Raw genomic sequence first — 16,765 nt, 5'->3', positions numbered from 1 at the left:
TTCATTTCAATAAATAATATGATATAAGTACCTACCAAATAAAATATTGTAATTAATACATCAGTGGTAGCATGGCTATTTTTTTCTAGAAGAGCACAACTTTCTATTTACATTGTCATTCCATATTTTTTTATTTATTAAATAGTAATGTTTGAATAATTTTTAAGTGTATATATATAATAGAATCTGTTTAAGAGAATTCAGCGCAATATTTGTTTTCTCTCTCAGACCCACGCACAACATAGATAAAACTTATTCACCTAAAATAGTTTTTCTATGATTTTTGAGTAACCTTAGAGTAAAATTACCTATTACAAAAAGAAAGAGAGAAAACAAACAGTGCGCTAACATCCTTTTAAGGCAACTAATATATCAGGTAAAACAAAATTTTCTTCACTACTTTTTCATCAAACAAAATTCAATATTAGCTCAATACCACGTATAATATCTTTTATAAGTAAATGATATTATGTCAACCTGTGGGCATATGGTACATAGATCATAACAAAATAATAAGACCAATGGTGTTTGAAAAAAAATTCTTTTATATTTTGTTATTGTATAGATACTAGTGATCGCCTAACAATCAACATGTACATCAAAATCATTCCTTGAATGGGAATCAAAAATAACATTTTATTTAGACGTCTATGATAACTTCTATGATATTTCTATATTCATGACATCTATTATTAAATTCAATATACTATAACATGAATAGCTCAATTTAAGAAAATATTTTCTTTCTTTAATGAAACATATAATTTTAAAATTATTTAGTAATAAAACAATTGAAAATGAAAATGGCAAATCAATAATTACCGACTAAGATCAAATATAAAATATAGTTTATGCAAGTATTAGAAAAATAACAATTAAATCTATGAATCAATGATACTGTTTCTATACAAAGGCAACTAAAGAAAAAATGTATAATTTAATTTCTAAATAATACCTACACACACTGAAAAAAAAAACAAAAATCAACAATTAAAGTATTGATTTTATAAGTGTTTAATATCTAATTACCTAAATTATAAAATTATGTGGTAAAATAATACCATCATTTCTAAACAAGCTACATCGATTTAAAGTTATTTACAAAAACATTATTATTCTATAATTCAGTCAGAAAAGTATCATGCTACATATTATATTAATAGGTATTTTATACTATTCAACCCAGTAGATTGATATTTAGTTTTATATTAAATATAATAATAACATTAAAAAATTATATTTAATGAATCTCTTGCAATACCTTAAGATGAAAGTTAAAATTGTCCCATAAAATAAAGCTTCATGACAACAAGTGAGTAGGTAGTAATATTAACTTGAGGCACTGCGTCGAAGACGATTACGCACAACAACAGCGTTAACTTCGGCCGAAAACAAATCCATTACAACGATATAGTTCACACAAACACATTTTGTTTTAACACGATAAGTCTAACACACGAAATGGCGAAAGTAATAGGAAATAATCACAAGCAATAAGTGGAAAAACGACAGCAAGCTCGATACCGCAAAAAATATTTAAAAAAATCGTCACACCTAATAGGTAGATCCAAGCGAAAAATGACCACAACAGATAACACGGAAAATCCAATTTCATAAAAAAAAAGAGAATAGGGAAAAGAAGAAGGGCTAGCAAATGATAAGGACCGTTGTACAATATATTATCTTTATAATCAGGTCTTATCATATTATTTATATTCTTATTTTTTATCACTATTTTAAATTTTTATATTTTAAATCTATTGTTTTTTATTTTAAATTTTTTATAATTCACATCAAGTTTTTCATCTTTTCTTAGTGTATGCTAATAATTATTATAGATTCAATTTTAAAACAAGTGTAATAATCGTATTCCAAGTACAGTATTAGCACTATGAACAAATTATGTCATAGCCAAAGGTAATATAACTACATATTATATTAGTATAATTATGTCCGTATTACCTATATTAGTTTAATTTTCTATCATATTTACAGTATTGTGGGCAAAAGCTTTGAATACTGGCAAAATATATATGATCAAGGTATTATTGATCTCCATATAATTCATCTACGACTTAACCATTTAACATATGCTCTCAATCACAACTTGATTACCAATGAAGAATATTATAAATACCGGTTAAGCATAACTGACCAGTATAATCCATCTTATACGGACTATAAACCATGTTCACTAATGGATTTTTGCAAAACGTTAAAGAGACATAATGTAATGGGTAATCTAGAAAAAAATAAACCATTGATAACCTATAAACATTCTGAAGAATTAATTTGTAAAGTACAAAATAGTATTATAAATAATTTTGAAAATATCAACCAACAAAATAGGGAGAAGGTTATTGTGCATGAATATAATCTAAGTAAAGAACAAGAAAATAATAATGATCAAACTGAAATGCCAAAAAAATCTAGGAAGAAACGTAAGAGAAAGAAAAAAAATAATATTAACAATTGTAAAAATATAGATCATTACAAAACTGTAGTAATAAACAATTCTGAAAATAAATGTGATGAAATAATTAAAAATTCTATTGTTACACCAAAAAAGCCCGTAAAAATATTTATTCGTAAAATGAATAAAAAGGACAAGAGCCAGATTGACGGAAAGAAATCATTGGTTTCAACTCAAAGATCTGTTAGAGATATGTTTAGTAAAATGCTAAAGCAATTTAAAAAGGAAAGACAATAAAATTGTAATGTTCATTTTTTTAATAATAATTTATCATTTTTAAATCTTAGCGATTACAACAATACACAATTACTGTATATTGCATAATATTGATGTTCTATACATCTTCTGTGATTTATTATAGTTATAATTTATAATATTGTATGGATTTTTAAAAACTATTAAAGTGAATTTTCTTTTTATTATTATAAATGTATAATATAAGTACTACCTATATAATATCACATAACTATTTATTCTACCTAGATGAACTTAAAGTATTCACAGATACACATTGATGACTGATGTATTCACTGTCTAACATTATATTCAAATATATAGAATAACCTAACAACTATATAGTTAATAGGTCTATGGATATAGAATGATTATTATTATCAGGGTTGTTTTTATATTATCACACCCCTTGTCATAATAATTTTATCAATAAAACTTATTACACCCTTATCAAATTTTCAAGTATAATAATAATGTTATTTTATCAAAATAAAATCATTAAAATCCATGTAAACCATAAATTTAGACGTCTTAATTCGTGCTATAATCTATTAATTCTAGTTATTATTTATTAATTAGATTTATTTCATTAAAAGGTTTTCAATTGTATGATTTTTTTTTTTTTAAGTTTTATTATTGTATATGCAAAATTAGTATTTAACTAGATCAGACTACAATTTTAAAAGACACATATTATAAGTAATTATTAGATATGACTGATTCTATAAACAAAGAACTTGTTAAACAAGTACAATTATCACTATCTAAATATATAAATAAACCACAGTTAACAGAGAAGCTACTTAATAAACCACCATTCAAATTTCTTCATGATATTGTAACAAATGTAAGTATTAAAATAAGTATAACTATAAACAAAATTGTCATCATTGATATACTTAATTTAACAAATGTATTTTATTAAAATTAATATTTATGCTTCTTCATAGAATTATTTAATTCCAATAGTTTCTATTTAACATTTTTTATGTTATATTACTGTTGAATATATTAATTTATCAAGTTTATTAACCCCAAATAATTTTAATACCAGTTGTTTTTCTTTTTTATAATTATATTATTTTAAATAAAAAATTTTAGTCTACGAGTTTTGTAACATGCTTATTGTTTTAATTATAAGTATTCAGTTAAGGAAATTAAAACTATGTTTAAAATAAAACATTTTTTTTAATATAATAATTTAATAACCATTATTAATAAATTCAAAGTACCTATATTAAAAATTTTAATAGATAATTTTAACTTTTTAGGTCATCCAGAAAACTGGTTATTTAAAAGGTGTTTTTACTGATGAAGAAATTATATCTACAAATGTTACTACAAAAGAAACTAAAATCAAGTTTTTAGAAAAACTTATAACTGCCATTCGTAAGTTTTATAAGACAAATTAAATTTTTATGTAATTTCATCAAATTCTTGAGTACCAAATAATTATCATCAAAACCTATTTAATGTTTTAAAAATGTTTCTTAGTTCTGAACATCTCTTCATAAAAAATTATACAGAGCTAAAAATATGTACTCTATTATTATTTTAAATTTTAACTAATATTTAAACAACATCTTACTCCTTTAATTACAATATTTTATTTATTTAATAATATTTTGCTTTCAGAATCAACAACAAATAAAACAATATCAGCAAGACCCTCTAAAATTGTTGCAGGACTTGAAGTAGCAAAGACTTTAGAATTGCTTTTAGCAATTGCTTTTGGAATAGAAACAAAAGTAAAATATATTTTTTTATTAATGACTATAGGCACAACTAAATATATATATTTAAGTATTCTGCTATTATGGTCATTGGGTTATTAATCATTGCTCAGTGAAAAAATCAGAAACTAGAATCTTTTATGTTTGGTGGTAATAAATTCTTGTTTATTCTCTTCTTTTAGTTATGCCTATGATTATGACTATAATAACTATTGTAAGTTATTACCTATTTTAACATACATTTATATCTAGAATAAAGAAGTTAAGGAACAAAGTTCAACTAATACAAAAACTAAAAAACCAGAAACTACAAAAAGTAATAATCAAAATAAGACAAAATTGTTAGAAAAAACCAAATCACTAGAAAAAAAAGTAAAAGAAAATATTGATCATGATTCTAAAAAAAAAATACAAAAATCTGATAGTGTGGAATCATCAGTTGTTAAAAACGATGAACCCGAAATGGATACAACAACAAAACCTGATGAAGAATTCTCTGTAAAACCGGTTGATGAAGAAATAAAGAGTGTTGTGGATAGTTCTAAAACCGAGTAATTTAAGAACCTTTACATTATATATTATTTATGTAGCAGTTAAAATATTAATTTATGATTTAGAGAACATAATGAAAACAAATTACAATCGGCATCCAAATCTAAATTAGAAAAAAAAGATTCAGAATCAATAGAAAAAACAAACTTAGAAGAGAATCCACTTCGAAAATTAAGTGAAACGCATGATATTAGTAAACCAATAAGGCCCAAAAGTTCAAGACCACCAGCGCCAAATCGTCGTCCTCAATCAAATACATATGCAGAGTAACTAATAACATTTAAATTAGTTAAATATATTTTATTTTATTAAATTACATTTGTTACGTTTTAGGATTCCCAAACATTCGGACAACTTTTTTTCAAAAAACGATGATAGAATAAATGATATTGATGACAATATTGTTACAATTGAAGTACTAAATGATAATAAGTCAACTTATGACTCTTATACCCAGGTAACATGATTATTTTAATAATTATGGCAAATTTAATTTCTAAAAATACTTGAATTTATATTAGGAAGATGGACAAGGGCATCTTGTATCACAAATACTTCAAACGCAACTAGAATTTAATAATAAAAAGAAGACAGACTCTTCCAAAATAGTATGTTAAATTATATTATTATATTATATTGAGTTTTATGTATAAAAAAAAATGTATCATCTTAATATTTTTATTTTAGGAATGGGAAGGAAAAAGTGCTAAAGATCAAGAAATGTTAACTAAAGAAATGGATACAATCAGGCAATTTATTCAGGATATAACAAAATCTGCAAATCCATTGAGTAAACTTATCAACAATATGCAAGAAAATATTGATCAAATGAATCGAGAATTGAATTACTGGAAGAATTTTACTGAAAAAACTAATGAAAAGCTTGATATACAACAGCGGTAAACTATAAATTCTAAATTCTAAAATTAGTTTTATTATTATTAACTAATTGAATATCATTATTACAGAATAGCTGAAGAAAAAATTAAACCAATGGTAATGTTATTAGAAAAATTGACTACTGAAGTTAAAGATGAATTAGAAATGATGGATTACTGTAAAGCAAACATTATGAAAAATAAATCTCATATTAATTACTTAATTTCAGAAAGATTTATGTTAAAAAAATAATTGTTTTTAAAGTTTAGGAAATATTAATTTTATGTTTTTATTGTTATTTATTATTTAACTAAAAAAATGTACTACTTAGTTTATCACTGAAATATTTTGATCTCACATTAAAAGTTACAAGATTTAAAAAAGAAAAATTTGGTATTTATCAAAACACAGGAACTTTTTACAGACTTGTATCAAGGCCTGAATCAGATACATATCACTAGGATATAGTACATAATTATGTCTTGTCCTCTCAAATTTTCTTATTAAAATCTTGATAACATTTTTTTTCTCACATTATCTTAATAAAATTATTTAAAAAGAAACTAAAATACTATTATTTTTATCACTGTAACTACCTATTTAATATCTCCTATATCCTAAGGCAAATATTCAAATTTGCTTTTCATATAATACACTAATACAGGTATAATATTTAATACTGACGATACAGTTTGACTCAGCCATGCTGAGAATTAGATAAATATTGGTATTCATCTAAATGTACATGGCAGAATGAAATAACATGTACAAAATGCAACATATAAATAATTTATTTAACAATTTTTCATTTTATAAGCATAAAAAAAATGCTTGAATAATATTCATCTGAAACTTAAGTCTGATGAAATAATATTTTCTTAATGTGATTAATGTCTGATTATACAGTTTTTGATGCCTTTGGGCTAACAAATTTCTTTTTGTGTCCACATTAAGCTAAACCTAAAAAAATATAAATTATATTTTACACAACATTCGTACTAAAATATTGTTACTAGCAATGGCATAAATATTTTAAAAATCACTAAGTACCTACAACATTTTGTTTTACACTTTTACCTATATTTACATAGTTAAGATGTTTCATAAAAACATTGCCTAAATCTAAAAAATAACAATGTGAAGTTACAAAGTTATTTTCACTCCAATATTTAACATGTATTGGTATGATCATTCCCTAGATGTGTATTGTGTACCTACCTACATTTATAATTATTGATCATCCTCTTGATAACAAAAATCTATTTTATATTTTGCGCACGTTCCCTGTTCCAAACTATCAAAATTAAATATTAAATAAATATATATTTATTTTATTTGATGATTTTACGCCCCGAAGAGCATTTAGTCATAAAATACAGCAAGTAGATAAATTATATAAGTAGATAATAAAATTAATACAATTATATATTAGGTAACAGGTAATGAAGATAAGTGAGCTGAATAGAAATAAAAAATAAATTTATGTTTTTAAGGGCCAATATTATACTTGTATTTGCATGATAATTAAATTTGGAATTTCACTTTAGAGGTCCAACAAATGAGCAAATTTAAAATTGTTTTTACATTTAGGAAAATGACGTACGAATTTCGGAAACAAATTTCTTTATATGTACCTTAACGTGAGCGTGAACTTTTTTTTTGTTTTACTTCTTCATTTTTTGACTTGTCAACATTACTTTTTTTATGATTTTTTTGCATCATTTCACCACAATCCAAGTCTCCCAATTTTCTTTTTTTAGCTTTAACCCTGTCGTCGACTCCTAGAAAAAAAAACACAAATTAACAAAATTTTTTTAAAATACTTTAAAATTATACGGATAACAATAAATGTGTATTAAGATGTATTATTTCTAATTCATATTTGGAGATCAACATTTACTTACATAGGTATCTGCATATTAGGTATATTATTAATCAGAACATATTATGGTACTTTTAAAATGTAATTAAATTTAAATAAATTACGCTACAAAAGTACAGTTTAATACTAAAATACTAAATGTCACCAACCTATTGGCTGATGGCCATTACCTACCTAAACTAGATAGGTAACTTATGATAAACCAGATACTTGTACCTAGTGAATTGAAATAATTAATCTCTAGGTCCTAGGACTATCCAAGTGTAGCCTACTATTCAATTTCCCGGTGACCTGTTTGACATATTGTTTTAATAAAGAGTGACTGTAACTTATGAATTATGATTATACCATGTTTAAAAATAGATAATACAAACATTTTACGAAAATCTCAAGTATTTACGGTCGGGTTTTATATTAATTTCTAACTACATGTATTCTCGTAATTTTTGAGATTTTTTTAAAATTCAAAATTTAAATGCTTTAAAAAGAAAATAGTAACCACCTGTTATATGTTTTTGATATTTTTTAACTGGGAAATTAACCAATTATTATGAACCTAGTATTTAATGTTCAAACATTTTTACCCATTCATAAATATGTTATCGATATTTTCAATACATTTTGTGATAGACACAAGTTATAATATAGATAACAAAGAAATCAATTTAACCGAAAATTGATTTAGCCTAAAAATTCCCATTTTTCCTTAAATTTTTGGTTGTTTTTTCTTATTATAAAAGAAGGGTTGGTACCGAATTGGTTCCCGAGCTCCTACTCCATGTACCGAATTGGTTTCCGTTTAATTACGCACATTTTCCTTCTTAATTTTACAGGCATAGAACTATCAACTTAAAAGTAGGTTTGATTAATGTGCGTTAATGTGTGTTATAAAAAAAAATGATATAATATATACAATTTTAAACTCAGTCATACTATTTTCCAAGTGTTTGTTATTTTTTTTTTGTTTGCTAGTAAGTTTCCTGGTATTATTACTTCGAAATTTAATTTAATTTAATGTCTGAATGCTGTTTAAAATCTCCATAAAATAAAATATATTAGGATGGATATTTTGCTAAACTTCCAATATGTATATAAATATATTGCCATCTTATTTTATTTTATAGTATTATACTATAGACTATAGAGTGTAACTATTAAAAACTAAAAATTAACTGTACACAATTGGGTCAATTGGGAACCAATTCGGCTCAACCTAATAAAATACCTTTTTCAAACGGGAACTAATTCTTAAAAGAAGTGCCTGCTGAAAATTTTAAATTTTATTTTTTTAAAGTACAAACTTAATCATTTTATATTTTTATCGATTACTTATCGTGTACATTGTGTATAGTACACACCACACAGACATCAAAACAAAAAAATCATTGTAAAATCAAAACATTCATCGCTCCGCTCAGAATCTAAAATACGAAAAACTTGGAATATTAATTGAAACCAGTTTTTCAAACTATTATTAAATAAATATACTAAAAACAAATTATGTATAGGTATATCGTAATTAAATTTATAGTATAATTATTACCTACATTTATTAGTATTATTGGATATATTTTAATATATAAAAATAACTCACAGGTCTCTATTCTCTAAAATGTTTAAATATGTGTTTAAAGCCCTAAAATATTTGTTGTGCGATTTGTGCCTAATGGACATATTCAAAAACGAGGTACATTTACAATTGAAAAATAGGTATTTTACAACAGAATGACTTAAGATTTTTCCCAATTTCTTTGATTATTATTTATTATCTCATATCTAAATAAATAGGTACGTATTATTATTGTTACTTAAATACCAGAACTTGTCGACTTGATATGTTTGGCTCTCGAATCCAAATCAACTGTTTCGTTAATTTGTCTTACTTTGCAAGGCATTATACGTGAGAAACTCTAAAAATGAAAAATAAATGCTTTATTTTTATCGAAAATATAGTTACCTACAGTTTTTTATTATTTATTGGTCGCTATTCTCAATTTTTTTGTTATATCTTATATAAATATAGGCCATAATAAATACACAATAAACATTAAATACATTAACTATTAGTAATATTAATGTCACTAATTACTTATTGCATTATCATAGGTATACAATGTAGAAATGTACTTTATTATATGTGTTGTATAGGCCCTGACTGCGTAAAAATAGCTTTATTATATTATTTTTTTATTATTTAAAAGTATTGACGCGTAATTATTTTAAAGTAGAATAGGATCTAACCTAGTAAATTCTAAAAAATACTGTTTAGCTAGTTTTAGAGAGTAAAATAATATTTAATATGTTTAATCTAAGGTATATGGAAGAATGAGGGTTAAAGTAAATATGACACTATTCTATATTTCTATAATATAGTAATAAATTATAAAACTGACAAATCGGTTAACACGAAAAGCCTAGTTATTTAATAACAAACGAAATATTATAACACAATAATAATAATACTATAGAAACGTATTATTATAGATTTTGTGCTGATTAATAAATATATATTTTTTAATGTTATTGTTTAAAAAAAATCAATTATTGGAAGTACAATGTACAATATTGTTTACATATAAGACACATAATAAGATTATATAATATACAACCTATATAAGTACCTAGGTAGGTACAAATGTAATAACAATATTCTTAATAGGGTCATAAAATATATTATATTATAATGTATAAACATTAAACATATTATGTAGATTAAATGTATATAATAAATCGTGTGCTTTTACATTGATACATTATTTATATATATATATATATATACATACTCCCTTTACTAAGACAATCTTTTTTTTCGGTTTTGGCTGAGCAACTACTCGTACCGGCGCTACCGGCTTAGTGATGACCGGTAAAGGAAACCACGCCTGATGGGCCACACGGCGTTTGGTTCTATCGGAAGTCGATTTTCCAACGAGTTCAGCTTCGCTCAAGTCTTCTCTAGGCAACTATATTATACACACTATTATATATTAAATGCAATAAGACATAAAGACTAAGGATGTTCAAGAAACTTTTTCCCGAAGTTAGGAACTTTAGCCGTATTACGTTGTAAAGTATTGTAACTTATTTAATTAATTATATTAATATAATATATAAAAAAAAATTTGATATATTTTAATACATACTTCAAATACGGCTTTAGAAGTCCGTGGAAGTTTTTGCGGTTGAATGCCTACAAATGAATAGGGAAATAAGTATAATACAATTTATAAAAATATATTATATCTACAATATCTATATATATTATATAATATATATACTATATAGGTATATCGTATACACATAATATACAATAGGGTGATTGTACACTCTCCTGAGTCTATAATAACTTCGTCTGTACATTATAACTGTATCATGAACATACAGACTGTACAAAATTTAAGATGCCTATTTTTTGGTCTCAAAAGTCTATATATAGTTATTTGCGATATAATTGTTTCTTAATTTTTGGTATGAGCTAGTGTTTTAACTTTATTTTATTCATCGTAACTTTGAATTTTTATAATGGTACATTATTTAGGTTTAAAAATATTTTAGGACACTAATAAATACAAATAAAGATGAATGAGTACTAGAAAAATATAAATTGAAATGTGAATGGAATGATTTAGAAGCGTTGGTTCATGGTTGTTTTAGAAGTTAACGTTGATACTGAGGGCCACATAATTAGAAGATAATATATTATGGCTATATCAATATACATATATGAACTAAATACGAAGCAAAAGTTTCTAATATATTTATATATCCTTACTGTCCTAACCTTATACCTAAGGTTGAATCAATAATTTAATTAATTTAATTTGTTAGAAAATATAGGTGGTTAAGTACTTAAGTATGCTAATTATTATAAAATATTATGAGAAAAATAAATACTTAATGACGATAGATTTTAAATTATACTTACTTATATTTTGATACTTTTTTGAGTCCATTTTATAAACTGAAATGACTTTAACTAAATAATTCGTGAGACGAATTGAATTGGTATATAATTATCTAATACCGGAAAAATATTAGTATAATAAACAGGAACAATATATCTGCGATTAATAAACTAATAAACAAATCGTTAATTTAACTTCAGTGCGACTAATAATCAGAAATCAACAAAATAATATAATAATTTATAGGCAGCCAAGATATTATAAAAAAAAAACTATTAAATATTGCTTTTTCTGATCTTTTTGTTTGCATACAATTTATATAATATTAAGTAGGTATTTATATTTTTTTGAATGGTTAAGACGAATGAAATAAATATTTTACACTTATTATACAAAATAACAAGATGTCTCAAAAATATGGGTATACCTATACCCGGCAAACAATTATATTGTTAATCTAAAATATTATAATAAAAATATAATACTTGGTCATTTGTCAAAGTAAATTATCGTTGATACATCATATAATTAAGTATTTATAGATTTATATCGGTACGTAGGTATATAAATATGTATATGAATTAAAATTTTAATATTTATATTGACGTATGAAAAAAAAATTAACACAAACTTTATAAAATTACAATAATCTATTTTAGATGGTCGTGTTGTGAGCTGCAGCATCGAAACGTGGGAACTATATATAAATTTAGAATACTCATTACTCCATATATAGGTAATATTATACGAATTATGATAATATGCCAGTTTTCCGTCCGTCAAAATTGCTGTGGTCATTAGTGGTGTAATATGCCTTATAGTGGTTACCAATAATACCGTTAATGCTGATAACTTTTTTAAAAACGATGTTTTTAAACCTACATTTCTGAGATGCCATTGTTCCTAACAAACATAATATTATAATATGTCAAATAGGACCAATGTTCAATACATATTGTATTTAATAAGTAATAACTGAGATACGTATATTATATTGATTTATATCGACAATTAGATTGATTGTACACCTAACCTTACCTGCTGGCTGCTATGATAATTATCAAACAATTTGTTTTGTACAAACATACCGACGGCGTAATTATACGGGAAAGAAGAAATAATATTACATGCTTCTAAATGATGCTAAATGGTGGATCATCCCCTCCATAGTTTTTTTTTTACCTATATCCTAATGTAGATATTTATTTGTTGAGTATATAGTACACGCGGAGAGAAACGGATAATCTGATATCTTTAACCTTTAGGTACCAATCGGCAATCTTATTGATACTCGAGTCTGCAACCTAAATATGTTCATTGTTCGTACAAAATCGAGTGCAGATGCTTATGAAAAAAGTGGGCAGTTCATTCGTTCTTATAAATAACGGATTGAAAGTTTTGAAAAATTTTCAAAGTTGAATACCTGTAAGGTACATCCCGACTCGTCAATTTGATCGCATCAACGCAGACATCCTAATGTTCCTAATTATTCCTACTGCTACCTCCTTCGCAGTTCGCACCCACCTCCATTGTCGTTAACCTGTCATGTCGGCGTACTTAGAAATTCTTTATAGAGTACGTAATATGCCGGTATCAATGATATCCGGTATTTGTTAATAACCAGTATCTATGATATTACTGGGTGTATGGTAATAGTTAAGTTATCACAAATATTAACGACAGAACTTAAAACTTAATTTAACTTAACGGAATTATCCTAATTCACTCGACGTTGACAATCTTATGAACGAAACAGAATCAAGTAAAACAGTTTTAGGAAAGGGTAGTTCTGCACAAGAATCAAGTTTAGACCAGCTCAACAATATTTGAGGGCGATGCTACATTATGTCATTATAATATGATAATATAAACATAAAAGAAATATTTATTTAATATAATATATAATAATAAATAAAAATAATACCTATTCACTGAATATTATTTTTATAGAAGCATAATACAAATGCGCATTACAATAAACGTTTTATTAAATGAATATATCTAATAAAGATTTTCGGAAACAAGTTTGCCATAGTTTTATTTTTTAATAATATAGTGGATGTTACAATATTATTGGAATTATTATCTTTTCAAACTGACAAAACACCAAAATACAAGCTGTTTGTCAAACATTTAAGATGTTTCTCGTCTACATACTATTTTTATTGCATTTAATAAAAAATAGGTAAGTTACTTGCATTTTTTTGTTTTTGTATAATTTAACTCACACCCGCATATATAGCAGAAAATCAATGTAGAGTGCTGAGGGGAAGGGGGTAACTATAAAAGTTCTCGAGCATTGTTCGGCCTATGCGAATAAAACTCGATTGTGTTTTATTATTTCTAGTAAATGCCTACTTATATTATTGTACAGTAAAGTTATAATTTTAATAATCGATTATATGACCAGCTTCCTATAGATATCTAATTAAACTATTAAAATGTGACTTAATAAGTAGACAGTGGCTTAAATACGGGAATGCGGCTTCATTAGGGCCCTAAATCTATAGGGGGCCTTTCTGAATACTGTTTGTTTTGTCATTAACAAAAAATATTTGTGTTGAAATTTAAAAAAAATAGTAATAAGATAAGCGGAATTCATCGACATATAGCATAGACAGATACTATACGTTAGATAACAGTTTGGCGATTATAAACTTCTGTTAAATATTATTGGGAATGGGAAAACTCTTATATTATATTACTGTCTAAAATGATATATGTTCCGGGTTCACAGCGCTCCGCGCCACCGCACTACCGCATACCACAGTACCGTCGTACAACAAAGATAAAGACAAAGACTGCAAGTCAACACTCACAGTCATCAAAATAGGACATTAGCACATTTACGGCTCACGAGCATAAGGTACAACCATTTTAAAAAGAAAATATATAGAAATGCTATCATTTAAATAATGCCAATTTTTTCCTCCGCCATTTTGAAAGCTGTAAAATAATAGTCTTCTATGTTCGGTAGCATTACACATGCATAGCAAGCATTATATACAAAATAATGCAAATTTAGTATGCTATTATATGAAGTAATTTATAAAGATAATTAAAATACTGTCATATTTGGCATATTTAGCTGATTTTTAGCAATAACACTATTATGTCGGAAGCCAAGAAAACATACCATCCTGTGAAATTACTTAAAAAGGTAAAATTTATTAGTTTATTTGCAAATTTACAATTGTGTTTAAATAACTAATTATAAAATGTAAATCAAGAGTGAAACATTTTACTAAAGATTACTATAATTCATTAGATAGGTACATTATCTTGTAACTCATTGACTATGAGATTGTATTAAAGCATTGTACTAAATTCCATATACGACGTACATAATGTGTACTTGTGATCAAACTTTTCGTGGCGATCTCTTGGTAATGTGAAAAAGCTTAAATTACAAAATAAAATTCTAATAAAAATTACCAGTTGTCCAATTTGGTGAAAACATTTTTTTTTTTTTGTATTTAAATAAAAAATAAAATAAATAAATGTTATATAAGTAATATATATTAAAAATAAACAATTGGTTTTGATAAAAGTTATTAAGTACATAATTGCTAGTTCATCTGTCAATTCTTTTTGTTATATTTTATATATAGTGCCTACCCACTTATATTATGATGTATTTAAAATTTTTTAAATGCTCAAAAAATTGTTTAGAAACAAAAGAAAGTATTTCATTAATAATATTAATTGTTTTGTATTTATAAAAGTTACATCTAAGAAAATATTATAATTATAAATAAAAAACATTCTATAATCAGATAATTAAATTATTATTTATAATTGTTTAGGCTATTGATCTTATCAAAATATTTGATTAATTTGTTTCAGTTTTGAACAACCTTATGAAAAATAAGATTTCACAATAAATAGTAATATTACAAATGGAGAGTGCAAGACTTGCCACTCACATAGACTTGGGAAATAAAATCCTATTGACCCTGCAGTTCTAATAATGACTTATTAAAACTTAAAAATATGTTTGCTTCATATTTAATAAGTTTTCATAATAAAACTAGACGTGGATAAAGTATGCATAATATTAATATTATCATTTATACTAACAATTCGGGTCAACAAAACTAAATCAGTAATATTATTGCTGATGTACATAATTATTATAAATAACATTATTAATATAAATATGACCTTGAATGATCATTAACAATGACCGTTATAGCTATTATTTAATAATACTCAATAATATATTATTATCAAAAACATTTTTGGATATATTTTCTGATTTTCAAACAAATGATAATCATATATTTGGTAAACACAATTTTATTTGTAAATAAAATATTCAATATATAGACTCCTTATAACACGGCCTTTCTAAATGCCAATAATTAGCACTTATTATATATACGAGTACAAACAAATTCATTATTGCAAACGCTATAATATGATTTATATAATATTTATAATAATATATAAGATATAAATTAAAATTGTATACATTAAGATAATGTAGATGTATCACCGACCATGATTGATGAAATTATAAATTATTGTAGAGTCCATCATTTCACAATTCAATATGGGCATATTATGTTGTATATGTATTTAAGTTAGAACACCAATAATATAAATACATTAATTCATTGACAACCATTACACTGGACATCTGATCTGATAAGTGGAAGACAGAGCTACGAGTTAGCGTTAATGAATGAAAAAAGTTTTTAGTGTTCAGTAGATATATTTGTACTTAAAAGTTATATTAATAATAAGATTACGTATATAGTATATAAATAAATTGTGTACCTAGTCTTTGTGTCTAATCTCAACTGTATTATATCATGTAATATACATATATAGTTCTTTTACTTTTAGATAAGAGGAATTCTGATATATTTTTTTTTAATAAAAATAACAATATACATTATAAAGAAACTATAAAATGGGAAAAATGCATTTACCTATCCATTATATTGGAAAGCATAAAATGGACAAAGTGCATAGATAGGTATAGTAGGTAGTAGGTACCTACAGTATATTGTATACTCATTACTCACTAGACTCTTTTTAAAATATTTTTCCCTACTCGAGTTATTTATATTTTAACAAAGTATGTATGTAGTATGTATACGAT

The 16,765-nt window shown here is 24.8% G+C and overlaps 3 protein-coding genes across 3 annotated transcripts; 2 read left to right on the top strand and 1 right to left on the bottom strand.

Moving 5' to 3' along the window:
- The first annotated feature begins 1,713 nt into the window (after window positions 1-1,713).
- LOC114119351 (uncharacterized) lies at window positions 1,714-3,174 on the top strand. Its single transcript, XM_027980872.2, has 2 exons — window positions 1,714-1,917; window positions 1,996-3,174. The coding sequence occupies exons 1-2, from the start codon at window positions 1,892-1,894 to the stop codon at window positions 2,708-2,710; spliced, it is 741 nt and encodes a 246-aa protein (XP_027836673.2). The 5' UTR covers window positions 1,714-1,891; the 3' UTR covers window positions 2,711-3,174.
- A 95-nt stretch (window positions 3,175-3,269) lies between these two features.
- LOC114119345 (TRAF3-interacting protein 1) lies at window positions 3,270-6,454 on the top strand. The gene is made up of 9 exons (XM_027980864.2): window positions 3,270-3,554; window positions 3,979-4,096; window positions 4,343-4,455; window positions 4,693-4,991; window positions 5,058-5,258; window positions 5,326-5,449; window positions 5,514-5,600; window positions 5,680-5,891; window positions 5,961-6,454. The coding sequence occupies exons 1-9, from the start codon at window positions 3,420-3,422 to the stop codon at window positions 6,121-6,123; spliced, it is 1,452 nt and encodes a 483-aa protein (XP_027836665.2). The 5' UTR covers window positions 3,270-3,419; the 3' UTR covers window positions 6,124-6,454.
- Window positions 6,455-6,644: 190 nt separating this feature from the next.
- LOC114119362 (uncharacterized) lies at window positions 6,645-11,863 on the bottom strand. Its single transcript, XM_027980886.2, has 6 exons — window positions 11,676-11,863; window positions 10,894-10,940; window positions 10,537-10,713; window positions 9,570-9,663; window positions 7,506-7,652; window positions 6,645-6,831 (listed from the first exon to the last, which is right to left on the bottom strand). The coding sequence occupies exons 1-5, from the start codon at window positions 11,701-11,703 to the stop codon at window positions 7,507-7,509; spliced, it is 492 nt and encodes a 163-aa protein (XP_027836687.1). The 5' UTR covers window positions 11,704-11,863; the 3' UTR covers window positions 6,645-6,831; window position 7,506.
- Between the last annotated feature and the right edge of the window lie 4,902 nt (window positions 11,864-16,765).

The sequence above is a fragment of the Aphis gossypii genome, chromosome 3 (genome assembly GCF_020184175.1).
Source record: "Aphis gossypii isolate Hap1 chromosome 3, ASM2018417v2, whole genome shotgun sequence".
Lineage (NCBI taxonomy): Eukaryota > Metazoa > Arthropoda > Insecta > Hemiptera > Aphididae > Aphis > Aphis gossypii.
This window is presented reverse-complemented; position numbering and strand designations above follow the sequence as displayed.

What these genes read in the sequence shown, in the direction of transcription:
- LOC114119351 (XM_027980872.2), top strand. Translation starts at nt 1,892, where the DNA reads ATGAACAAATTATGTCATAGCCAAAG. An exon ending in AAATTATGTCATAGCCAAAG is followed by an intron (nt 1,918 to 1,995) that starts GTAATATAACTA and finishes TCATATTTACAG; the next exon opens with TATTGTGGGCAAAAGCTTTG.
- LOC114119345 (XM_027980864.2), top strand. Translation starts at nt 3,420, where the DNA reads ATGACTGATTCTATAAACAAAGAACTTGTTAAACAAGTACAATTATCA. An exon ending in AAAACTTATAACTGCCATTC is followed by an intron (nt 4,097 to 4,342) that starts GTAAGTTTTATA and finishes TTTTGCTTTCAG; the next exon opens with AATCAACAACAAATAAAACA. An exon ending in CAATCAAATACATATGCAGA is followed by an intron (nt 5,259 to 5,325) that starts GTAACTAATAAC and finishes GTTACGTTTTAG; the next exon opens with GATTCCCAAACATTCGGACA.
- LOC114119362 (XM_027980886.2), bottom strand. Translation starts at nt 11,703, where the DNA reads ATGGACTCAAAAAAGTATCAAAATATAA. An exon ending in CTTCTAAAGCCGTATTTGAA is followed by an intron (nt 10,714 to 10,893) that starts GTATGTATTAAA and finishes TGTATAATATAG; the next exon opens with TTGCCTAGAGAAGACTTGAG. An exon ending in AGATTGTCTTAGTAAAGGGA is followed by an intron (nt 9,664 to 10,536) that starts GTATGTATATAT and finishes TTTCATTTTTAG; the next exon opens with AGTTTCTCACGTATAATGCC.